Source organism: Oryctolagus cuniculus, chromosome 12 (genome assembly GCF_964237555.1).
Source record: "Oryctolagus cuniculus chromosome 12, mOryCun1.1, whole genome shotgun sequence".
In the NCBI taxonomy this organism is placed as follows: domain Eukaryota; kingdom Metazoa; phylum Chordata; class Mammalia; order Lagomorpha; family Leporidae; genus Oryctolagus; species Oryctolagus cuniculus.
In genome coordinates, this window is record NC_091443.1 from 88468795 (window position 1) to 88494618 (window position 25824).

A 25824-nucleotide genomic window follows, 5' to 3' on the forward strand; every position below is an offset into this window, starting at 1 on the left:
TTTCTCTCACTAACTCTATCTGTCAAATAAAGAAAAAAAAAGAAGAAAAAGAAAAAACTGCTGTGTTACGTTGGCAGCAGCCTCATACATCCCATGTTTACGGCATCCATGGTTGCCTCACAAGGCTGTGCTGAGAGAATGGCCTATGCCGTTCAGGTCCAGGTCTGTGTAAGAACACCCTGTGATGCTCCCACAATGAAGAAACCACCCGATGACACATTTCTCAGAGCACGTCCCTGCTGTTAGCTGACACAGGACTGTAATCAGCAGTGTGGGCGTTTACCGGATATTTACTGGGCTAGGTACTGGGGTGCGTCTCCCAATTTTATACTTTTGGATGTTTAATGCCACTGTAACAACAAACAACTACTCTCATATATAGTCTCTTTGTTCCTGCAGTAACACAGCGATGGTCTACACATCTGAGTAAGGTATGACTACTGCTTGGCTCCCTCTAATGGCTCCATTATCCTTCACAAAAAGACCTAAATTATTCACATGGCCCTTAGCTACCTCTGACCTTTTTTTTTTGGACGGGCAGAGAGGACAGTGAGAGTGGGTGGCAGGAATCCAATTCCTTGAGCCATCACCGCTGCTTCTCAAGGTCTGCAGTGGCTGGAAGCTGGCATCACAGCTGGGGCTGAAGCTGGTCTTCCAGGCCAGGGGCAATCTAACCAGTGTCTTAACCACTAGGCCAAATGCCCACCTCTTACTATCCTCTTCTAACAAAGGCAAGTAAGAAAACATGCAAAGCTTCTGAGTATCTCTTGTAATTTCTTTTTTGAGTTGCTTTGAGGTAAGCCTTTTTAAGTTTACAAAGATTTGGCTTCAAATCTTTAATCAAAGACTAATTTAACTATTTATGTAGATGCCAGCAATATAAACATGCATGTTTTGTTTGTAACACACAATGACAGCAAAATGATTTAACTCAATACATAACTATCATGACTGAGATTTTATAGCTTATGTAATTTTACGTTTATTTTATTTTTGTACAACTTGCTACCTAGATATATTTCCAGATACTACATAACTGGATATTATTATAAAGGGTATTATTGGGTCCAAGAGTTGCATTATGGAAACACAATTGGGGGCTGGTGCTGTGGCTCAGCGGGTCAACACGTTGGCTTGAAGCGCCAGCATCCTATATGGGCACCAATCTGATCCAGCTCTCTGCTATTATGGCCTGGGAAAGCAGCAGAAGATGGCCCAGGTCCTTGGGTCCCCGCACCTGCACGGGAGACCCAGAAGAGGCTCCAGGCTCCTGGCTTCGGATCAGAGCAACTCTGACCATTGCAGCCAATTGGAGAGCGAACCAGTGGATGGAAGACCTCTCTCTCTCTCTCTCTCTCTTCCTCTCCTTCTTTCTCTGTGTAACTCTTTCAAATAAAATAAATAAATCTTAAAAAAAAAATTAACAACCAATTCACCTATCCCAAATACTTCACTCTGATAGTCAAAAGCATTTACTTAACAGTCACATGGCAATTTTTAATACAGAAAAAGGAAGACCAAGGTGTAAGCTTCTTACAGCACTGATTACCACAGCAGTTGCCTGAACTAGCTGATCACAATATTTTAGCTTGTTTGAGATAGCCACAGGAAAAAGAGGAGGAATTCGCTAGGCTACTAAGGCTTCTTTTTATTTACTAAGCTATTTAATTATTTAATTGTATTCCCCAAACCTCTCTGTATAGAAAGCAACACACTGGCTAGCGCCGCAGCTCAATAGGCTAATCCTCTGCCTGCGGTGCCGGCACCCCGGGTTCTAGTCCCGGTCGGGGCGCCAGATTCTGTCCTGGTTGCTCCTCTTCCAGTCCAGCTCTCTGCTGTGGCCCGGGAGGGCAGTGGAAGATGGCCCATGTGCTTGGGCCCTGCACCTGCATGGGAGACCAGGAGGCGGCGCCTGGCTCCTGGCTTCGGATCGGTGCAGTGCGCCAGCCGCAAAGTGCCACTCATACCGGCCACTTTGGGGGTGAACCAACGGAAAAAGGAAGACCTTTCTCTCTGTCTCTCTCTCTAACTCTGCCTTTCCAAAAAAAAAAAAAGAAAGAACATAAGCCAGAGCTGATAACAGCAGAGGCCCAACGGGGCTCAAATTCTTGACCTAAACAGCTGACTAGACATTTAAAAAACAAATCACCTAAATACACACACACACACGTTTGTCTGTATTTAAGCATGCCCACCTGAGGACCACCGTAGATGAACAGCACAGTGGGATACTTCTTTCCAGGTTGCAGATCATGAGGCTTGTATAGCATCCCATACAATGTAAATCCAGTCGTGCTTTCAAAGGAGAAAATTTCTGGAGGGGTGTAGTCAGGAAGAGGACCTGTGAGTAGGTAACACAGGGCCTGTTACAGGAGTTCTTAGGGGAGTGTGACAATCCAAGAGCAAGGAAGAAGACAGCAAAACCCAGACTCCCACACAGCTCACCAACCACTCTCCTTTCAGGTGGTAAGCTAGAAATCAAGCAAGAACATTCATCTACAAACACAGATTTTATTTATTTCAGAAGCAGACACAGTGTTTCGAATAAATTGTGGAGCCCAATAAGTATTCAGGCACAGAACTATACAAATACTTGGTGCTCAGCTCAGTGAAACTTACTGATGGCTACACCACACACCTGGGTAGAAACAAGCACATACCTCATTACGGCTGGGAGGAAAAACAAACAGGAGGCACATACTTAACCCAGTCAATTTAACTTGCTCATAGCAGGTGCTCAACAATTCTGTTTCTGGTCATGAGAGACTAAGCCTAACCAGAAGGCAGAGAAAAAGAGTCACACACCGCCCCCCTCCCCCCAGGGGCTGGAGCCATGGCTCGCTTGGTTAATCCTCTGCCTGCAGTGCCGGCATCCCATATGGGCGCCAGGTTCTAGTCCAGGTTGCTCCTCTTCCAGTCTAGCTCTCTGCTGTGGCCCGGGAGGGTAGTGGAGGATGGCCCAAGTGCTTAGGCCCCTGCACCCGCATGGGAGACCAGGAGGAAGCACCTGGCTCCTGGCTTCGGACTGGCATAGCTCCAGCCGTGGTGGCCATTTGGGGGGTGAACCAACGGACGGAAGACCTTTCTCTTTCTCTCTCACTAACTCTGTCAAATAAAAAAAATGTCACTCCCAGCCTTTGGTCACCACAGCTATACAGAACTCTCCATGTGTCTGCACAGTGGACAATGTTACACACCAAGCTGTGATAATCACTGTATTACAAATCCTGCTGTGGACACTAAAATATACCTATACTCTGGTTCTGCACTGATTTCCTAATCCCTCAGCACTAGTGCTCTAGCATATTAATTCTATTTAAGGTCAGGTTAAGGGGAAAAGTACCTGCCTGCTGAACCCAAAATGGTGGCCCAATTAATGATTGAAAATACTTAACAAGAAAAAAACTGGGGAGAAAGTGAATTAAAAGATACATGAAGGGGGGCTGGTGCTGTGGCATGCCTGTGGTGCTGGCATCCCATATGGACACTGGTTTGAGTCCCTGCTGCTCCACTTCCAATGCAGCTCCCTGCTAGTGTACCTGGGAAAGCAATGGGAGAAGATGGCCCAAGTGTTTGGGCCCCTGCCCCCAACATGGGAGACCCTAAGGAAGACCTTGGCTCCTGGCTTCAGACCAGCCCAGCTCTGGCCATTGTGGCCATTTGGGGAGTGAACCAGCAAATGGAAGATATCTCTCTCTCTGCCTCCTCTCTGCCTCTCCCACCCCAGCTCGCACCCCATAACTCTGCTTTTCAAATAAATAAATAAATAAACCTTACAAAAATACATGAAATTAGTCCATTCTTTAAGAAATCAAGCATTCCAGGGGAAAAGTACCTGCTGAATCCAAAATAGTGGCCCAAAATTCCTTTGTTTTGCAAGTTGGATCATCTTCAGGACTTGACAACTTATAAAGGGATACACAGTGTGGGTTCTTCTGGTTACTGTACTTACTTATGAAGAAGTCACAATGCTGGAGAAAGGAGAAACAATTATTATTTTCCTCAGAGAAAAGTAAAAAAAAGATTACCAGCTGTTACAATTACACTAATATGGAAGAGTCTAAGAAGAGCTGGGCTATTTACATACAGATACAGCACAGAAGTTACGGCTAAATGTTTATTAACTGGGCTTCCGTAGGACATTTTCACAACATTCAACGGGAGTATTACATTAACAGAGGGTTTTTATAGGACAAGAAACCCTTTTCAAGTAGGGGCTTAATACCGGGCTGATGCAGCAAGAGTGGGAATAGCCGCGGTCGGTCAGCCTTGTCACCTCTCCAGGATTTACGTAGCTCACCACGTACAAGTGATGTTCTAAAGGGGAGTCTTTGGTGCCTTCAAAATATACCAGCCTCCTGACTTCATCAACCTGGATCTGCAAAACAGCAACAAGAAAATCAGTGACCCTGGCAATGAACAAGCCCAAATTTTACTCAGCATCATTTATGCCACTTTTTGTATTTTATTTTTTTTAAAGACATGTTAAGGGGCTGGTGCTATGGCTAGTAAGCTAAGCCTCTGCTGCGCCACCAGCACCCCCTAACAGTGCTGGTTTGTGTCTTGACTGCTCCTCTTCTGATCCAGCTCTATGGCCTGGGAAAGCAGTGGAAGATGGCCCGATCACTTGGGCCCCTGCACCCACATGGGAGACTTGGATGAAGTTCTTGGCTCCTGGCTTTAGATTGGCCCAGCTCTGGCTGTCATGGCCATTTGTGAAGTGAACTAGTGGATGGAAGACCTTTCTCTCTGTAACTCTACCTCTTAAATAAATAAATAAAATCTTAAAAAAAAAAATACATGTTAATAAATTAGTCAGTTTTGTTTGTGACTTACTGCTAGGAATAGATCCTGTCCAGAAAAAAATATGCTATCTAGAGTTGCAAAGAGATTGTATAATTTCTTATTTGGTCAGAATCTGTGTTGTTCTTAAAATATAAGAGTTATTTTCCTGGGAACAGTGCTGTAACGTAGTGGGTAATGCCTGCAATGCCGCCGGCATTTCATATGGGCACCAGTTCAACTCCTGGCTGCTCCACTTCTGACCCAGCTCCCTGTTTTTGGCCTGGGAAAAAGCAGTGAAGATGGCCCAAGTGGTTGGGCCCCTGCCAAAGACCTGGAAGAAGCTCTTGGCTCCTGGCTTTGGCCTGGCCCAGCCCTGTACATTGCAGACATCTGGGGAGTGAACCAGCCGATGGAGTATCACTCTGTCTCTGTCTCTCTTGTTTATTAAATAAATCTTAAGAAAAAAAGAATTATTTCTTTAAAATAAGCACTCTTTTTAGGTTAACCATTCAAATGTACTTGAAAGAGTCTAATTTTACTCTATATTTTTCATTACAGTATTACTTAAGGCAGTACTGTTTTGGTCTTTTGTACAAGTTTTCAAAAGTGTTTTATCTACTGGTTTGGAAAACAGTTGAACTCAATCAGTTTCAATACTGGTATGATTTATAAATAAGTTTGGGTAAGATTGTTTCAATCTTCACTTAGAACCCACACACAAAATGCAAGTAAACTCACAGCTAAATTCAGATAATATTCCCAAATTATGATTCTAAATAAATAACTTTCTTTTATTGGCTCTTTAAAAATATTTTTTTTTAAATATGGAAGTCTGGCTTTTTTTCTTTTAGTTTTTATTTATTTTTATTTATTTATTTGAGAGGTACAGTTACAGACAGAGAGGTCTTCCATCCACTGGTTCACTTCCTAAGTGGCTGCAATGGCTGGAGCTGAGCTGATCCAAAGCCAGGAGCCAGGAGATTCCTCTGGATCTCCCACGCGGGTGCAGGGGCCCAAGCACTTGGGTCATCTTCTACTGCTTTCCCAAGCCATAGCAGAGATCTGGATTGGAAGATGAGCAGCCAGGACATGAACCGGCACCCATATGGGATGCTGGCTCCACAGGAGGAAGCTTAGCTTATATGCTATAGTGCCAGTCCTGCCTTTTTTTTTTTTTTTTTTTTTTTAATTTATTTATTTTGAAAGTCAGAGTTACACAGAAAGAGAAGGAGAGGCAGAGAGAGACAGGACTTCTATCCGCTGGTTCACTCCCCAATCGGCCGCAACAGCTGGAGTTACGCCGATCCGAAGCCGCGAGCCAGGAGCTTCTTCCAGGTCTCCCACTCAAGTACAGGGGCCCAAGGACTTGGGCCATCTTCCACTGCTTTCCCAGGCCATAGCAGAGAGCTGGATTGGAAGTGGAGCAGCAAGGACATGAATTGGTGTCCATTTGGGATGCCGGCACCGTAGGTGGCAGCTTTACCCGTTATGTCACAGTGCACGACCCCCCTCCTTTTTTTTACATTTATTTTATTTATTTGAAAGGCAGAGTTACAGGGGTGGGGGGAGACAGAGAGAAAGGTCTTCCATCCGCAATGGTTCACTTCCCAAGCGGCCACAAAGACCAGGGCTGGGCCAGGCCAAAGCCAGGAGCCAGGAGCTTCTTTCAGATCTCCCATGCGGGTGCAGGGACCCAGCACTTGGGCTATCTTCTGCTGCTTTTGCAGGCATATTAGCAGGGAGCTGGATTGAAGTGGAGCTGCCAGGACTTAAACCGGAGCCCATATAGAATGCCAGAACTTCACCACAGTGTTGGGCCCTAAAAAAATCTTCTACCAGCCTACTCAATGCTTAGTAAAATTCAAAAATTTGAACACGGCAAAGACAACATACATTGCTAGAAGCAAGACCTTTAAAACTTTGATAATTTATTTTTATTATTTGAAAGGCAGGCAGACAGTGAGCTCCCATTTGATGGTTCCCTCCCCAAATGCCCACAACAGCTAGAGCTGGGTTAGGTAGAAGCTGGGAGATGAAAACTCAATTGAGGTTTCCCACATAGGTGGCAGTAAAATACTTGGGTCATCACTTGCTGCTTTAGGGTCTGCATTAGCAGGAAACTGTAATCAGGAGCCAGAGCTGGGATTAGAATCCAGGTAATGCGGTTGGCACTGTGGCTAGTAGGTTAAGCCTCCACCTGATGTGCCGACATCCCATATGGGTGCTGGTTCAATTCCCAGCTGTTCCACTTCCAATCTAGCTCCTTGCTAATGCACCTGGGAAAGCAGCAGAAGATGGCCCAAGTGTTTGGGCCCTTGCACCCACATGGCAGACCTGGAGGAAGCTCCTGGCTCCTGCTGACCGATGGGCCCAGCTCTGTCCTTTGAGGCCATTTAGGGAGTGAACCAGCAAGTGGAAGATTCTCTCTCTCTCTCTCTCTATATATATATATATATATCTCCATCCCTCCTCTCACTGCAACTCTGCCTCTCAAATAAATAAATAAATTGATCTTATTAAAAAAAGAATCCAGGTATTCTAATATAGCATACTAGCATTTTAATTGCCAGCCCAAATTCTTGCCCTTAAGCATTTTTTTTTTTTTTTTTTTTTTTTTGGACAGGCAGAGTGGACAGTGAGAGAGAGAGAAAGGTCTTCCTTTTGCCGTTGGTTCACCCTCCAATGGCCGCCACGGCTGGCGCTCTGCGGCCTGATCCGAAGGCAGGAGCCAGGTGCTTCTCCTGGTCTCCCATGGGGTGCAGGGCCCAAGCACCTGGGCCATCCTCCACTGCACTCCCGGGCCACAGCAGAGAGCTGGCCTGGAAGAGGGGCAACCGGGACAGAATCCGGCGCCCCGACCGGGACTAGAACCCGGTGTGCCGGCGCCGCTAGGCGGAGGATTAGCCTAGTGAACCGCGGCGCCGGCCAACCCCCTTAAGCATTTTTAAATGTCTTGTTTTTTGTCTGGAAACTTAATCACCAAACACTTCTAATATGCATCAAGAGACACAAACACATTTGCGATTAAGCAGGCCCATATGAAATATATAGAAAGGATACAAATGACAGAAAGACAGAAGTTCATGAAGCTTTTCATGTTCTGTGTTAATCTCTGCAAAAGGTTAGGACTGGTTCTACTCTTGACATAGCAGCTGGGACTTAGGCCTTTCAAAATTAAAGAAATAACCAGTCAATTCCTCACCTCCACCTGGCATGGTTCCTTTTTTTTTTTTTTTTTAATGTAACTACTTACCAGAAGTATCAGGGTCTGGTGTTGGGGTGCAATGGGCTAAGCTGTGACTTAGAACACCAGCATCCTGGCTATTTCACTTCCAACCCAGCTCCCTGCTAATGCACCCAGGAAAGCAGTAGATGACGGCCCAAGGGTTCTAGAGCCCCTGTCACCCACAAGGGAGACCAGGATGGAGTTCCTGGTTCCTGGTGTTGGGTTTTCCTAGCCCTGGCTGTTGTGGACAGCTGGGGAATGAACCAGCAGATGGAAGATTCTCTCTATCCCCCACTCCCTACGCCTGTTGCTCTGCCTTTCAATAAGTAAATAATCTTTTTTTTTTTTTTAAGTTGTACCAGAATCACCTGGGGGGCTTGTTAAACAGACTGCTGGGCCCGACCACCAGAGGTTTTCATTGCGAGGTGTGGGATGGACATAAGAATCTGCTTTTCTAACAAGTTCCCACATGATACTGATATTTTTCTGCCGGTGCAGGGACCCAACTACAAGAACCATCCTCAACTGTTAAGAAGTACATGGACTTAAAAGTCTCAAAGCTTTATCCAGCTACTGCTGTTAGAAATTTCTGAATGAGAATAAGATCAGTTGTAAAAAGCAGAGAAGGAAAAAGATATATAAAGACAGGAAAACACAAGACAGAAAACAGAAGAGGATGACAGAAATGCAGTGAAAAAGACATGACATATAAAAAAAAGGCAACTGGGCCGGCGCCGCGGCTCACTAGGCTAATCCTCCGCCTTGCGGCGCCGGCACACCGGGTTCTAGTCCCGGTCGGGGCGCCGGATTCTGTCCCGGTTGCCCCTCTTCCAGGCCAGCTCTCTGCTGTGGCCCGGGAGTGCAGTGGAGGATGGCCCAGGTGCTTGGGCCCTGCACCCCATGGGAGACCAGGAGAAGTACCTGGCTCCTGCCATTGGATCAGCGCGGTGCGCCAGCCGCAGTGCGCCAGCCACGGTGGCCATTGGAGGGTGAACCAACGGCAAAAGGAAGACCTTTCTGTCTCTCTCTCTCACTGTCCACTCTGCCTGTCAAAAAAAAAAAAAAAAAGGCAACTGAATGCATGTTGTGGCAAGTAGCAGAGACATTTGGCTGCCCAAGTAAGGAGTAGATCTGCATAAATACAACTTTGGAATTCCCTCAGTATTATCCAATGACTTGTTTCCTAAAACCATCATGCACCACGAAACTCACATTAGTGTAACGTTCTGTTATCAGAACCTAGAATTCCATTAAGATGTTTTTAAACCTCCTTCCACGCTCCCCCTCCCCCAACTCCACAGTAAGACTTTTTTTTTCCTCAAGTGACAGCAATGTCCAAGGTCTCTAAACAGAAAAAAATGTAATTTGGATAACAACCAGAAGACCACATGAGGCTCTCAGTAGAAACTGCACTTTTCAAGTTGCCTATGATGGTCCACGGTTTTCACTAACAAAAACAGATAGGATCTTCTTCATTCTCTCGCCTTAGTCACCTCAGTGACTGGGTGATTTCTACAGTATACAAAATCCTAAATCAATCTCTTTATCAGTGTGAGGAAATCACAGCCAGGTCTCCACCAGGTCCTGGCAGCACACATCAACTCTCTGAGTCACATTCAGAAAGGATAAGTTCTTAGAGACCACAGGAAGCTGAGCACCTAACTGAAAGCTGAAATAAATCCAAGGTACTATGAAAGGCAAAAGAAACAAAACATTCATTGAACTGTCACAGAAAGCCACCTGTTGAGAGTAAATTTCCCTCCTCTCCCCTATCAATCTAAGCTATGTAAAAATGCACATCGCTCTTTGCAGTAGTGGATAAAGTTCAAATCTCTGGGGTATGATACAGAGGAATGAAAGAGAAAAAATAACTCATTTGAAGCAAACACAATTTCCAGTGTAGAAACCGTACAGTAATTTTCAAATTATATCCTAACTCCCAACTTTTGCCAGACCCTAAAAGTATGGACCAAGCCTTTCCTTATGAAGTAAAAATATATTTGAAAATGATGAACTTTAGTAGTCAGAATACATTTAATACCACAGTCATAAAATGAGTGAGATTTGTAATTTGAACTCATTCTTCCTTTCTAATAACTTGACTTATTTTAGGTCCCAACTCACTGGGACCACCACGCTGGGGTCACATTAAGTTGCACTGCTGACTTTCTGTATTGCATACATACAGATGTTGACCAAACATTATCAGTAGAATCAAAGAACATACATTAGATCCATGCCGGCCAAGAACTTCCCATTCACCACTGGTAATTGCTATCTCCTCTTTGATAGGACACTTGAAATCACCTAAGGACAAACAGTTGTAATTCAGTACTTGATACTAAACTAAAAGCAAATGAAACAATAACAACAGCACTCTAAATTTTCTTTGCAAAAAAACAGCATTTAAAAATTAAAGTTGTATTTATGGTAATAAAATGTTTTGGAACTACACAGAGGTGGCTGGTTGCACAACACTGTGAATGTGCTCAGCGCCAGTGAAGAGATCATAAATGTTCAAGGAGATAAAAGTATGCTTACCCTGAGCTGAACATTACACAACGTATCCATGTATAAAGATATGTGCCCCGTAAAGATGTATAATTTTAATATACCAGTTTTTAAAAAGCCATTGAATTCTTTATTTTAGAATGGTTAATATTATGTGAATTTTACTTCAATAAAAGTCTACAGTTTTAAAAAAATTCAAGTTATGAGCCCTTTTTTAAATGATTTATTTGAAAGGCAGAGAGAGAGAGAAAATCTTCCGTCTACTAGTTTACTCCCCAAATGGTTGCAATGGGCCGAAGTCAGGAGCCTGGCACTCCATCAGGGTCTCCCACACAGGTGGCAGGACAAGTACTTGGGCCATCTTCTTTTGCTTTCCCAGGTGCATTAGCAGGGAGCTGGATCAGAAGCAGAGCAGCTGGGACTTCAACTGCTGTTCATATGGGATGCCAACTTTGCAGGTGCCAGCTTAACCAGCTGTACCATGGTGCCAACCCCCAACATATAAATCTTTTTTAAGATTTATTTATTTATTTGAGAGGTAGAAATACAGAGACAGGAAGAGACAAAGAGAAAGGTCTTCCATCTGCTGGTTTACTCCTCAAATGTCCACAATGGCCAGAGTTGGGCCAATCCAAAGCCAGAAGCTAGGAGCTTCTTTGGGGTCTCCCACGTGGATGCAGGGACCCAAGGACTTGGGACATCTTCTACTGCCTTCCCAGGCCATACCAGAGAGCTGGATTGAAAGAGGAACAGCCAGGATGTGAACCAGTGCCCACATGGGATGCTGGCACCACAGGCGGAGGCTTAGCGCACTATACCATAGTGCAAGCCCCCAAAGTGTAAATCTTAATACTCTGGAATAATGATGGGAGGATCCATGTGGATAATGTGAAAATAGCAACACAGATTTTTTTTTCCAACATCTATTTTATTTATTTGAAAGACAGAGTGACACAGAAGGGAGACAAAGAGAAAAAGAGATCTTCCATCTGATGGTTCACTCCCTAAATGGCCACAATGGCCAGGGCTGGGCCACACCGAAGCCAGGAGCCTGGAACTTTATCCAGGTCTCCCACATCGGTGGGAAGGGCCCAAGCTACCTTCCCAGGTGCATTAACAGGGAGCAGAAGCAGAAGTAGATAAGCCAGGACTAACCGTGCACTCATATGGGATGCTGGAGTTGCAGGTAGCAGCTGAACCCACTGCACCACGACACCACAAATTCAAAAACACCTGTGTTCTTGGACTTTTCATTAAACAAAGAGGTCTAATCTAGTGGGGTGAGAAAAACTGTGGCATAGCAGGTAAAGCTGCCACCTGCAGTGCCAGCATCCCATATAGGTGCCGGTTCATGTCACCGCTGCTCCACTTCTGATCCAGTTCTCTGCTGTGGCCTGGGAAAGCAGAAGATGGCCCAAGTGCTTGGGCCCCTGCACCTATATGGAGGACCTGGAAGAAGCTCGTGGCTTCAGATTAGCTCAACTACGGCCATTGTGACCATTTGGGGAGTGAACCAGCAGATGGAAGATTTCTCTCTCTTTGCCTCTTCCTTTCTGTAACTCTCTGCTTTTCAAATAAATAAATAAATCTTAAAACACAAAAACACACACACAGAAACAGCTGATGTTGCGGTCCAGTGGTTTAAGCTGCTATTTCCAACATGGGCATCCCATATGGCAGTGCTGGTTAGAGTCCTGGCTACTTTGCTTTGGTCCAGGTCCTGCTAATGCACTTGGGAAGGCAATGGATGATGGCCCAGGTACTTGGACTCCTGCTACCCAAGTGGTAGACTCAAATGTAGTTCCTAGCTCCTGGTTATGGCCTGGCCCAGCCCTCAGGATTGCAGGCATTTGGGGAGTGAACTAGCAGATAGAAGCTCTCTCTGTCACTCTGCCTTTCTTTCTTTAAGATTTATTTTATTTATCTGAAAGTCAGAGTTACACACAGAGAAAAGGAGAGGTAGAGAGAGAGAGAGAGAGAGAGGTCTTCCATCTGATGGTTCACTCCCCCATTGGCTGCAACTGCCGGAGCTGTGCCAATCTGAAGCCAGGAGCCAGGAACTTCCTCCAGGTCTTCTCACACGGTGCAGGGCCCCAAGGACTTGGGCCATCTTCTACTGCTTTCCCAGGCCATAGCAGAGAGCTGAGTTGGAAGTGGAGCAGCCAGGACTCGAACCAGCACCCATACAGGATGCCGGCACTGCAGGCGGCGGCTTTACCTGCTATGCCACAGCATCAGCTCCACTCTGCCTTTCAAATAAACAAACTGTTAAACTCTATGCGCAGAAAATGAAAGATTACTTAATATATAAATAATAATATTTCATATTATAGTCACTTAAAAAGGAAATGAAGCAGACATAAAGAAGGAAAACTTAGAAAGACTAAGAAATAAAAAGAGAGAGGCCAGCACTGTGGCATCGCAGGCTAAGCTGTCGCCTGCAACACTAGCATCCCATATATGGGCTCCAGTTCAAGTCCCAGCTGCTCCACTTTTGATCCACTTTGGGTCCATGCCCTTGAAGGAGACCTGGATGAAGCTCTGGGTTCCTGGCTTCAGCCTGGCCCAGACCAGCCGTTACAGCCATTTGGGAAGTTAAACAGTGGAAGGATGATCTATCTCTCTGTCTCAGTGTAATTCTGCCTTTAAAATCAACAAAATAAATCTTAAAAACAAACAAACAAAAAGGAATAAAAAAGATGAAAAACCAGAAAGATTGGCAAACTGAGGGGCCGAGACACTGGTAGGGCACACAGGGTTGGTGTCCTGAGGTGAGTGTTAACAGATACTAGCTCTTCTTATACTCTTCAGTTAGGGCACAAAATTGTAAGTTACCATCTTCTTATTTCTGCTCCCCTGTGGGGAGCAACTCGGACTAGACTGTTACTGGAATTAAGACTTATTCTATGCATCTGCTCTCCCACAATATGGCCCTGGGAGAGGAGTAAACAGCTTCTACACAGCTGCCTCCAGTTCAACCAATAAACTGTAGGACCTGCTCCTGATTGGAGGAGAGCAGCGTACTCGGCGTGTGGGTAGCAGAGTTGGGATTGGTGGAAGAGGACTATAACGGAGAGAGACAACATGCACCAGGAACATCTATCTGAAGGAACACCTGAGGAACATCTGAGCAGCCCCCGAGAGAGCTGGCCAGCGGTGTGCCGCTCCCCCGCGGAAGTGGGGAAAGTGGCAGGGGGAACCGCCCTTCCACGGAGGTGGAAGGGACGGTAGCCAACCCAGGAAGAACCAGCAGCAAACCCGGGAAGGGCCGAGCAGACGAAAGAACAGCGCAGGGTCCTGTGTCGTTCCTCCACGAAGGGGGGGAGCGACGCTCCCCACATTTTGTTTTAGTTAAATAACTACTAGCTACAACTATTTGATCAGTCTCCATCATTAAACCCTAGAATTCCATAGCTGGATTTAGTTTCTGAACAATAAGGATCTGGTAAAGGCAATTTCACACTAGGGACCAAGCTAGGCCGAGGCTGGAAAGGGAGAATTTCCCATCTTGGACACGTGAGATATTGAGCATCTTCAAAAACTAGGATAAGAAAAGGAGCGGTGCCATAGATAACGTTTAATTTGCAAGTTTCAAGATACAGATCACTATTGCCTATATAAGAAAGATATGTAAAAGGTCAGGCTGAATAAGCAACCTGATGAAACAATGCACAAAGGACTAGAATAATTCTTCAAAGAAGATACATAAGTGGGTACATGTACCAGTGGGTGCATAGAAAGACTGTCAAAAACATTAATCCCTAAGGAATCAAAATCAAAACAGTAACACCTCATACTTGCTAGGATGGATATTATAAAAAACAAACAAACAAAAAACAGAAAATAACCAATATTTTCAAGGATGTGAAATTAAAATGTTTGTACACTGCTGTGTGTGCATGTGTGTGTGTGTGTGTGTGTGAAGGTAAAATGGCACAGTCATTCCTACTAATGTACCAATGGCATAGCAGCTCAGGGAAAATGGTATGGCATTTACTCAAAAAATTAAAAATAGGATCACTTTATGACCCAGAAATTCTACTCTGGTACATGCTCCAGAGAACTGGGAGCTGGGACAGGAACAGTTATTTGTAGACTCATGTCCACAGCAGCATACTGACAGTAGCTAAAAGGTGGAAGCAGCCTAGGTACCCCTGAGAGATGAATATACAAAATGTGGAATTTACATAAAGTGAAATATTATGCAGCTTTGAGAAGGAAGGGAATTCTGATACATGCTACATCTCAGATCAACCTTGAGGACACAGTGCTGAGTGAAATAAGGCAGTCACAAAAGGACCAAGGCTGCATGACTCCACTTACAGAAAAGGATCTAGAGCAGTGAGCAGTCACATTCAGAAAGCCAGAAAGTGGTTAACAGCGGCTTGGAGGAGCAGGGGATGAGGAGTTACTATTCAGTGGAGAGTTTCAGATTTGGAAGATGAAAAAGTTCTGGAGATGGACGGAGGTGATTGTCATATAACAGAATGAATGTACTTAATGCCACTAACTGTGCCCTTAAAAATGGTCAAAACGCTAACTCTTACTATGCATATTTTACTGCAACTTTTTAAAAAAGGCAATGGTTGAGTCTGGTAAGTTACAAATGGCAGTTAAGTATATAACAAAAGTTATCATAAAGTACTGCCAAAACAAGCTTTAATGAAGTAGAAAACTGGAATTCAGTTTTAGAAAAACCTAAGAACAGTACTCAGTGTACTACTTCACTTTCCTAGGCTTAAGCACTTATTGTTACCCAGAAGGGAAATCATCACTTTTTAAAAAGAAATTAACTTCAGTTGACATAATATTCAATTTTACTTTAGGCAAGATAATTATATTACTCTGAAGACTTTTAGTAATAAAGTAAGCTTAGTGTAGATGTAGATAGCATAAGAAACATTTGTATAAAAAATAGCTAATAATTATATAACATTTTTAAAAGTAGTTTTTAAAAAATACAAAATAATAAGGGTTCAATATGTTTAAACAAATTAAAAAAAGCATTCAAGGCCAAAGTAGAACACCAAAAAATAGTAATCCAGATACTCAGTGTTATCCACTATTAATAGTTAATTCATCAAGAACCTTGTTCTGTTTTTAACACATGCATATATTTTAACATAGAAGGTTTCATAAGGCCATCACTGATGCTTACATAAAGCATATGAAAGACACATGACATTCTCCTGTCCCTCCCACCTTCTGCTCCAATGTTTGTTTTCTTTTTTAAATAAAAATGGTTTCTTACTTGGTGCAGGCAGACCACCACTGGATCGTTTATATTTGCTTTCCTTTAAAATGGACGTGATTTTATATAAATGACGGAAACCAGTTTTGCATTCAGAGGCAAAAATAAACTCAATTTCATCTTCATGACTTTGGGGAAAAACATGAAAGATGTCATGGATCTGTAAAATGAATAGCTTGATTTACTATACACACTAACAAAAACACTACATAATTCAATTAAGCTAGAGAAAAAACGGCAAACAACTGTCAGCGCCAGGGGTGTGGCACAATTACAATAATAAGTTCTAGCTGCGCCTTCGATTTATTTTACTTTAGTCAAAGGCTTTATCCATTCAGAAATAAATGTTTCCAAATGGAGAAAAATAGAAAAATATGGCCAAAAGCTTTTTCTTACTCACCACCTCTTTAATCTTTGAACATGGCATGAGATTTCTTTAATGATATAAATCTTATTACAGAAATGAGAAAAAAATTTTTTTACTTTTGTTTTCCAAAGAAAAATATTCTAACAATTGAGGGAAAACAGATGTTCATCTGTTTTAGGTGAATCATTTGAAGCCTACATTCAGCTACAGAGTAAGCTGGTTGTATTTATTTTGTCTCTTATTTTTATGCTAAATTGGAAAATGCAAAATTAAATTGAAGACTGGAAAGTTTTGGTATAGTTTGACAACTTAAAAGAGGAGAAAGTCTCTTTAGAACTGGAGTCCTGAAATCCTCTCAGAGCACCGATAAAGCTGGAGATGAGGTTGTGTATTCATCATCTGATGTGTCCAGAGACAAATCTGCAGCCAGTGAGATGTCATTTCAATGGCAACCAAAATCATTCCATTCTGCAACCATCATTCTAAAACTTGAGACATTCAAACTAAGCAAATAACATTCATGAATTTCTTTGAACTTGAAAAAATGCATTTTGATAGTCTGCTTTTATGGCCCTCCATGCTTGCGCATTTTGAGCATATATTCAAACAATCACAGAGGAAAAATGCATACATTTATCCAGATGTCTGTTGTTTCTTCATAGATGATCAGCGGGGTCACAGAGTCAGGCACTGACTCGATGAGTCTCTGTCTTTCCATGGCATCATCTTCTACTGGGATAAACAACTCAGGCGGGATCAACACTATCTGTAGGCGAGTTTGGGAGCGATCTAGTAGGATGGACCAAGCACTATTTAAACAAATAAAGAGAAGCACCAGAAATAAATCAAGCTCTCAAAAAATGAATAATATTCTTTTCCTTGGCACCCATCAATCTTATCTATAACAAAATGGAAACATCTGTTTTAGGATATTTTAAATTGTCACAAATAACTAATTAAAATATTCTACATTTATTTTAAGAAATTAAGCTTGACAGTTTTTAAAAAGTGATTTTCTTCAAATTTCCAAATTAAAAAAATCCACATGTATGTGTGAGCCTTAAAGTCATAAATTTTTAAATACTTATCTCTGAAAGGCAGAGAGAGAGAGAGAGAGAGAGAGAGAGAGAAGATAGATAAATACCTCCTCATCAACTGGTTTATTCCCTAAATGCCTGCAATAGCCAAGGCTAGGTTAGGCTAAAGCCAGGAACCAAGAATTCAATCCAGGGGCTGTGCTGTGGTGCAGTAGTTTAAGCCATGGCCTGTGGCATCAGCTCCTCCACTTCCGATCCAGCTCCCTGCTAATGTGTCTTGGAAAGAAGTGGAGGGTGTTCCAAGTCTTTGGAACCCTGTACCCACGTGGGAGACTAGGAAGAAGCTCCTGGCTCCTGGCTTTGGCCCAGCTCAGCCCTGGCCATTTGGAGAGTGAACCAGTGCATGGAAGATCTCTGTCTCTCCTCCTCTCTCTAATTTTGCCTTTCAAATAAATAAATTAATCTTTAAAAAAAGTTACTGTTAATAAAAAAAAAAAACTTTAAGAACTCAACAACTTGAGATACCATGGCCATTTCCCAGGGTGAACATGAGCAGAAAGCTGGAATTGGGTACACAGCAGGGACTTGAACCTAGGGACTCCCATTTGGGATGCAGGCAACCCAAGTGAGATCTTAACCACTACACCAATACCTGCCCCAAGTCACACAATTTAATCACAAACATCACTATGAATCGTAACTGGCTAAGAGAATTAAAATAGAATGCATTTATGCTGATAGGATTTACAAATCTCCAAGTCAAATCCACTCAGTTTAGGAAAAATTTCTTGTGCAGAAATAACTGTACTGCCAATTTACATGTGAAGGCAGCTCCAACTGTAAGGCAAACCAAATCGCCTCAGCATTTCTAAAGCTCTGGATCCTAAGTTAGTTGTAAAGAAGTGACAATTTAACATACGCACTATTTTCCCTTTGGAGTCCAACCAGCTCTGGCAATATATTCAACTCCTTCAAATAGAATCTCAAAAGGTTGAATTAGCTCTTTATCTGTGACATCTATAATCTATTAAAAAAAAAAAGACAAAAAGGCATCTTATCACAGAAGATTTAAACAATTAACTCAGTAATCTACTTAAATCATACATAAGAACATAACACTTTTTTTAGCCTTAGATATTTAAAAAGGCATAAAGGATATAGCAAAACCATATCCCGACTCACAACTTTGTTAGATCCTAAAAGTATAAGCCATGCTTTTTCCTTATTAACTAGTAATAATACATTTGAAAATGGTGACTTTCAGTAACCAGAACACACCAGGATTATACAATGAAATATTTTATGTCAGTAAGAAGAAATGAAGTACTGATACATGGCACAACATGGATAAACCTTGAAAACATTCATCTAAAAAGCTAGGCTATTTTATGATTCCATGTATAATATATGGAATACTCAGAACAGGTAAATCTATTCAAAGTAGAGATTAGTGACTGTCTTGTGCTAGAGTTTATGGTAAGGTTGAGAGATGATGGCTTAAGGGGTGTAGGATTTCTCTTTGAAGTGACAAAAATATTCTAAAGTTGAATTCTGTGATAGTTGCACAACACTAAGTATACTAAAAGTCACTGGATTTCAAACTCTGAGTGAACTGCACTGTATGTGAATTGTATAGAAGTAAAGCTGTTAAAGAAAAGTAACAGAGAAGACTGCTGTGAGTATGCAACTTATGGGCATCTGACAATTCAAACAGATAGCTGCAGTACAAGAGAAAAGTTCTGGGATATTTAACCACCCACAGACATGTAACCAAACACAGAAGGTAAATCAGTCAATAACCACTGTTCTTTTTTTTTTTTTTTTTTTTAAACAAAAACAACAAAAAACAAAAAATGCCTATCCGGAGACTTAATAAAGACAAAGTCGCCCGGTGCCATGGCTCAATAGGCTAATCCTCCACCTGCGGCGCCAGCACACCAGGTTCTAGTCCCGGTCGGGGCGCCGGATTCTGTCCCGGTTGCCCCTCTTCCAGGCCAGCTCTCTGCTGTGGCCCGGGAGTGCAGTGGAGGATGGCTCAAGTGCTTGGGCCCTGCAACCCCATGGGAGACCAGGAGAAGCACCTTGCTCCTGCCTTCAGATTAGCGTGGTGCGCCGGCCGCAGCGCGCCGGCCATGGCGGTCATTGGAGGGTGAATCAACGGTAAAGGAAGACCTTTCTGTCTGTCTCTCTCTCACTGTCCACTCTGCCTGTCAAAAATAAATAAATAAATAAAGACAAAGAAGTCAATCTATTTCAAGAGGAGCAGTAAGTATGCATATCCCCACGTTCCTACTTGGGATCCAGCAGCAAGTTTTTTAAGCAGAAAATTAGCTTAAAATCAACAACAGCAAAAAATACAAAGTATATCAAAGAACCCATCAGACTGATTAGTCAAATGACACACAAAGTCAGCTCCATATTTTGTGCTTACCCTTCCTTCAGCATCAATCATTATTTCCGACATCTTAAAAGTGACTTTTGGATTTGCTGTGCCTTTAGAAAGAAAAACGGATAGTAATTCATATCCAAGATTACTCAAGCTAATTTTTCTAGCTCAACCCTCTATTTAAGTTAGGAAGATTACATATATAAGGGTTTTATTGCATTAGAATCATAGCTCCATCTCAAATTAATACTTTCTAATACAGAAAGAAACATTAACTGTTACATTTTCCATAAAAAGTCAATATGAAATAAAGAAGGAAAATTCTGTACTATTTTCATAACCAAAATGCTGTAAACAGAAAACTGGGGACAAGTTACAAATTCACTAAGAACAAAGTCAGTTAAAAGTCTTTACTTGCTAATGAAGATATATTTTCCACTCATTCATTCAAGTTACCAGCTTTGTGGACATCTCTATCTTTGAAAGTAATTTAAAAAGGCACAGTCTTTAATTTCAAAACTATTTCAGTGACATAAATGAATAATCCCAAGGACGTAAATGACTGACGCTGGCCACACCTTCGGATGACGACAGAAAGAATCTCGTTTGGGAGGGGGAAAGGAGCGACCACAAATGGCAGGGAGTACAGTACCTGTTTTAGGGTAACGGAATGAATCTGCCCTCCTTGTTTCCAGTAGAGGGGATGTAACATGAATAATTTCCACCTCGGATTCATCATTTTCTTCATACAGAATTCTAAGAATTTTACCACCACTAGGAGCTTTATTAAAAGAGATTTAGATATTGGAAAATTTAGAAGAATTACTCCAGACATAATCCTAACTGACCACTGCCTCCAATACTAAATTTTCACTGGGAAAAATAGTTCATGTATAAAATACATCATTTTTTGTATATAAAAATTTTACTAGTTTTTGCAGTAGCAAAATGAGTTACAGCAAAACTACTTTTACTGCTTAAAGATTATTCCTTTTGGAGGGAAAAAAAAACCTGAAAATAATACATATTTATTAATACAATTAAAATACATATTTAAAACAGGGAAAAGGTCTTTTGAAGGACTTTGTCCTTGCATACCTTAAAATGCATACTTTGTTGAAAAGAGGATTATTTATTTACATTTCTATTTCCTATAAAACTGTTATTTAAATACAGTCCAATTATTTTGAATGGTTTCTCTATCATGTCAAGATCTTGTCCTAACAAATATAACTATGGCAAAAAAATTTCGTATCTTAAAATAAAATGTAGAAATCTAAGGCAAAGCTTAAAAGGAACATTTTTTCATGGTTCCTTGGAGAAAGGTTCAGATTGCAAGCTGCAAACCATTAGTGGGTCGTGAAATCTATTAATTGGTCATAAACAACATTAAAAAAATACAACCAAACATAAAATAATAATAGTATCAGAGTATATTACATACAAGGATAGATACTGCTTCATGAAATGTGTTTTATGTGTGTACAATGTATTAGGCCATGATTATGAGCAAATGTCTAACTGGATCATGGTCAAAAATTCTGACAGCCACTGCTTTAGAGAGCTGTTTCTTAGGCAGTGAAATATATCTGAATTCATCTGGGAAAAGCAGCAATTTGTCCCTTCCCTTCCTTACCAAGTCATACATTCATCTCAGGGTCTGTTCATGCAGACGCTCTAGTCAAGCTCCATTTTTGCAGCAACTCACTAAGGTGTGGTATTTTCTATTTTGCCACAATGCTGCCAACATTAGCTAGACCATCTTTTAGGTGAAAATTTGGAAAGAAAATTTAGGGGACTGAGGCACTAACTCATAATTGTTTTTATTAGAATTCAGTATGGTTCAGATATGATCTATATATTCTAAATAAGGACTGGTAGGATCTAATCTTTAGTTTAGAATTCCTATTCAGGATTTAGTACTGATGTATGTAACTGACAGTTGAATCTTATACTACTTTAGCTGACTTAGAATGTATTATTTTGAGGCTCCTTACTTGCTTCAGCTTCTGGACACCACCAATAGCCAGAATATCTATCAAATTCTTCTTGAAGAACAAAGGTAGCAACCCCAGCTGATCTGGGATCCTCTTCCATGTTGGCTAGCTCTAGACAAACACAAAAGGCAACATTATCACAGAAGGTTCTGTATCTTTTTGTAGGTACAAACCAAAATGGCTGCTTATTTTGAAAGTTAACTGGAGTGTGTTAGTGATCCCCGAAGCCAAATGGACTGAGTTTAAACCCAGGCTCCTTCTTCCACCTACTGGCTGATCTTTGGCAAACTGCCCAATGGCACTCCACTGCAGTACCCAATTTTTAAGTAGGATTAAGAGCCTACTTTGTAAGGTTGCTATGAGGCTTTGATTAGTTAATTCACACAAAACATTTACAACAAAGCCTGGACCACAGTAGATGCTCATTAGTGTTAGTTATTCTTTTCCCATTGATCTAGGATCACAGAAAAAAGAATGCATGTCATGGGTCACAGTGACTTGTAGCTCTCCTTATCTTTAGACCTAGAATGGATCTCACAGATCACATACTTCAACCACTTCTTCCTCCCATTCAACCAGAGAGGGTTAGCCTGTATCCATTTAACACTTGGATTTCCAGTAAACAGTTTGAAGGGAATTCTAGTTTAAAAAATAATCACAAAGCCCTAATTATGTAAGAGTTTGTGCAATAGAAAAATGTTTAGGCCAGTGCTGTGGCCACCATTTGCAGCACTGGCATCCCATGGGGACGCTGGTTCGAGTTCTGGCTGCTCCACTTCCCATGCAACTCCCTGCTAATGTGCCTGAAAAAGCAGAGGAAGATGGCCAAGTGTTTTAAGCCTTGCCCCCAAGTGGGAGACCTGGATGAAGCTCCTGACTTCAGCGTGGTCCACCCTGGCTATTGTGGCCATTTTGGGGAGTGAACCAGTAGATGGAAGACTTCTCTCTCTCTCTCATTCTCTCTCTGCCTCTCCTTCTCGGTAACTCTTTCAAATAAATAATTTAAAAAATGTTTACAACATGCTGAGTAAAAAAAAGTCACACTACTAGACAGTATGTACATGGTGATTCCATTTACAAAAGTGTCATACAAATATATATATATATATATATATATTCCCCAAATGCCTGTAATAGTGAGGGCTAGGTCAGACTGAGGACAGGAGCCAGGAACTCAATTCAGGTATCCCATAGGGCTGGCAGGAACCCAACCACTTGAGCCATCACCTGCTGCCTCTCTGGCTGTGCATAGCAGGAAGTTGGAATTGGAAGTGGAGGGACTCCAACTCAGGCACTCTGATACAGGATGCATACTCCCTAAGAGGCTTCTTAATCATTGTACCAAATGCCTGCCTCTCATTTATACCAGTTTTTTTTTTTTTTAAAGATTTATTTTATTTATTTGATAGGCAGAGTTACAGACAGAGAAAAGTAGAGACAGGGAGAGATCTTCCATCTGCTGGTTCACTCCCCAAATGGCCACAATGGCTGGAGCCGGGCAGATCTGAAGCAAGGAGCCAGGAACTTCTTCTGGGTCTCCTACATGGGCGCAGGAGCCCAAGTACTTGAGCTGTTTTCCAATGCTGTTACGGGCCATCAGCAGGGAGCTGGATGGGAAGTGAAACAGGCAGGACTCAAACTGGTGTCTAAGTGAGATGTTGGCATTGTAGGTGGCAGCTTAGCCTACTACACCACAACACTAGTCCCTACAATTCTTTTTTACTTAAAGATTTATTTTAAATCTTTAAATGAACCAGTGTATCATTCTCCAAATGGTCTCAATGCCAGTAACCTGGAACTCAATCCAAGCACTTGGGCCATCATTCGATGCCCTTCCAAGTACATAAGCAGGGAGTTGGATTAGAAGTGAAACTTGGACTTGGGACTTGAACCAGTTTCCACATGGAATGCTGCTGTCACAGGTGGCCTGACCACTGTGCCACATCAGCCCCATACCACACTTCTTTTATTCTCTTATCTGTTAACGGACATCTGGACTGTTTCTAGTAGAACATTTTGCATAAAAGTTTTTATGGATGTGTTTTCATTTCTCTTGAGTAAATACTTGGAAGTAGAAAGGTTCAGTGATATGTTTATAAGAAACTGCCAATTTCCCAGTTTCTAGCTGCTTCTTGGCCCAGCTCCAGCTGTTACAGACAACTGGGGAGTGAACCAACAGATGGAAACTGTCTGTCTCTGTCTTTAAAATAAAATAAATAAAATATTATTAAACAACTGCCAAGCAATTCCCAAAGTATTTGTATTACTTCAGACTCTTACCGGCAATGTGTTAAAGTTGTTTTTCAACATTTGCTGTTCTCAATCTTCCTTACTTTAGCCAGTCTAATGGGTGTATAATAATATACTGTAGCGATTTTTGCTTATCAGCATTTTCTTTTCTTTTTTTTTTAAAGATTTATTTTATTTATTTGAAAGACAGAGTTACAGAGAGAGGTAGAGACAGAGAGAGAGGTCTTCCATCCGCTGGTTCACTCCCCAGATGGTCCCAACGGCCAGAGCTGCACTGATCTGAAGCCAGGAGCCAAGAGCCTCCCCCCAGGTCTCCCACATGGGCACAGGGGCCCAAGGACTTGGGCCATCTTTTATTGCTTTCCCAGGCCATAGCAGAGAGCTGGATCAGAAGAGGAGCAGCCGGGACTAGAACCGACACCTATATGGGATGCCTGCACTTCAGGCCAGGACCCCAACCCACTGCACCACAGCGCCGGCCCCTATCAGCATTTTCTGACATGAATGTGCAGTATGAACCAATAATCCCTTGCCCCAAAACTCTGAGTCCAGAGACACGTGGAATCTAGAATTTTTGGGATTTTTCATACACTGTACATCTACTATATATTAGGTAACATTTCCGATGGGGCAACCAAATGCTCTGTAATCAAATACACCAATATTGCTTCAGCAAATTTAGGAGCAGGCACACTAAGTAGGATTAAGATTATAAATATCCCCAGGTCAGCTCAGGTCAGGTTTTGCTACCAAATGAGTTTCAGCACTAAGCTAATGAAAACTACGCTCAGTTTTTGGATCTTTCTGAGTTTTGGAGTTAACGATAGAGCCAGGATCAGGGCTCAGTTTTCCTGGATCTTTCAACTGTCTAGTATTAATCTCTACACTAATTTATACTTTGTTCTCCTTAAAATTTGAAAATAGGGACAATTTCTTTGTAGCTATCACTTATTACAGATTTCAGCTACTAAGAATCATTTATTAAATTAACAAATAGTAAAATTCTGTCCTTACAATAGTCATCTGAGATCAGAGGCTATTGTTTAATTATTCTGGAATTCCTCTATCACATGAGGCACGTGCTGTCTGACTGAACTCGTTTCTGAAGTGGACTTGCACTTGGAAACTTCATATTGTGAGTAAACAGAGTAAGTTGATGCTGCTCGTTTCCTAAGTATCTTCCTAGCTAAACAAATATTCAAATGGCATTTATGGTTTCAGGCACCATTCTAAACACTTCACAAATATTAACTCGCTAAAGCCTCATAAATAACCCTAGGTTGGATGTGCTATTAATTAATATGTTTATACATACAGAAATTAAGAGACACATTAAACAACCTGCTCAAGGCCAAAGAGTTAATAAATGTGGGACTCCGACCTACATAGTTGATATTATATTATTCTATATTCTCTATCTTTATCCTTAGTCATTACACAAATTCTGAAAACAGTAAGTATACAACATAGCTACATGCATGGGAAAGAAAAGCATACAAACACTACTATCATGTCCTGCAGGGTTCCAATGCTTCCTACTTTAAATTCAGCCAGCTGTCACAAATTCTAAGTGGAAAATGACTTTATGGAAGAAAAAGAAGACTAGAAACTGCCTTAATTCACTCAAGTTACATCAGAGCTTTGCAGGTCAGCCTCAAGCACAGTAACTGGTTCACAGTCACTGCTCAATTTTACTAAAATCATGAAAAAAGCCAGGATTTCTAATACAGATCAACCACCAACCTAATCTTTCTATTGCTGGTAGCTATTCTGATTTCCTGACTTCAAAGAGATTCATTATCAACACTAAAACCTGCACTTTTTACCTAAGATTTTCCCAACTCGGTCCCTTTTTCTCGAGGCCATGCTCCACTATTAGGCCACATAACTTGGATAACTGTTATGAGTCAAGCTTTATTGTCCCTGCCTCTAGCCCTGTGTTTCTTTTTCTTTCTTTTTTTTTTACTCCTTTTTTGTTTTTATTTTAATTAGTTTTTTATGAGATTCAGTGTTA

General features: G+C 41.8%; 1 protein-coding gene across 4 annotated transcripts in view; it reads right to left on the reverse strand.

Annotated features, from left to right (window-relative positions):
- DPP8 (dipeptidyl peptidase 8) overlaps positions 1-25824 on the reverse strand; it is a 71537-nt gene that overhangs the window by 15499 nt on the left and 30214 nt on the right. For all 4 annotated transcript variants that reach the window (XM_008268879.4, XM_070054386.1, XM_002717966.5 and 1 more), the window contains 10 exons: positions 21561-21671; positions 20216-20344; positions 19609-19670; positions 18101-18201; positions 16772-16949; positions 15774-15933; positions 10239-10318; positions 4226-4378; positions 3836-3971; positions 2196-2341 (listed from right to left, as the gene is read on the reverse strand). In XM_008268879.4, the coding sequence (XP_008267101.1) occupies positions 2196-2341; positions 3836-3971; positions 4226-4378; positions 10239-10318; positions 15774-15933; positions 16772-16949; positions 18101-18201; positions 19609-19670; positions 20216-20344; positions 21561-21671 (1256 nt within the window). The remainder of the gene's footprint in view (positions 1-2195; positions 2342-3835; positions 3972-4225; positions 4379-10238; positions 10319-15773; positions 15934-16771; positions 16950-18100; positions 18202-19608; positions 19671-20215; positions 20345-21560; positions 21672-25824) is intronic.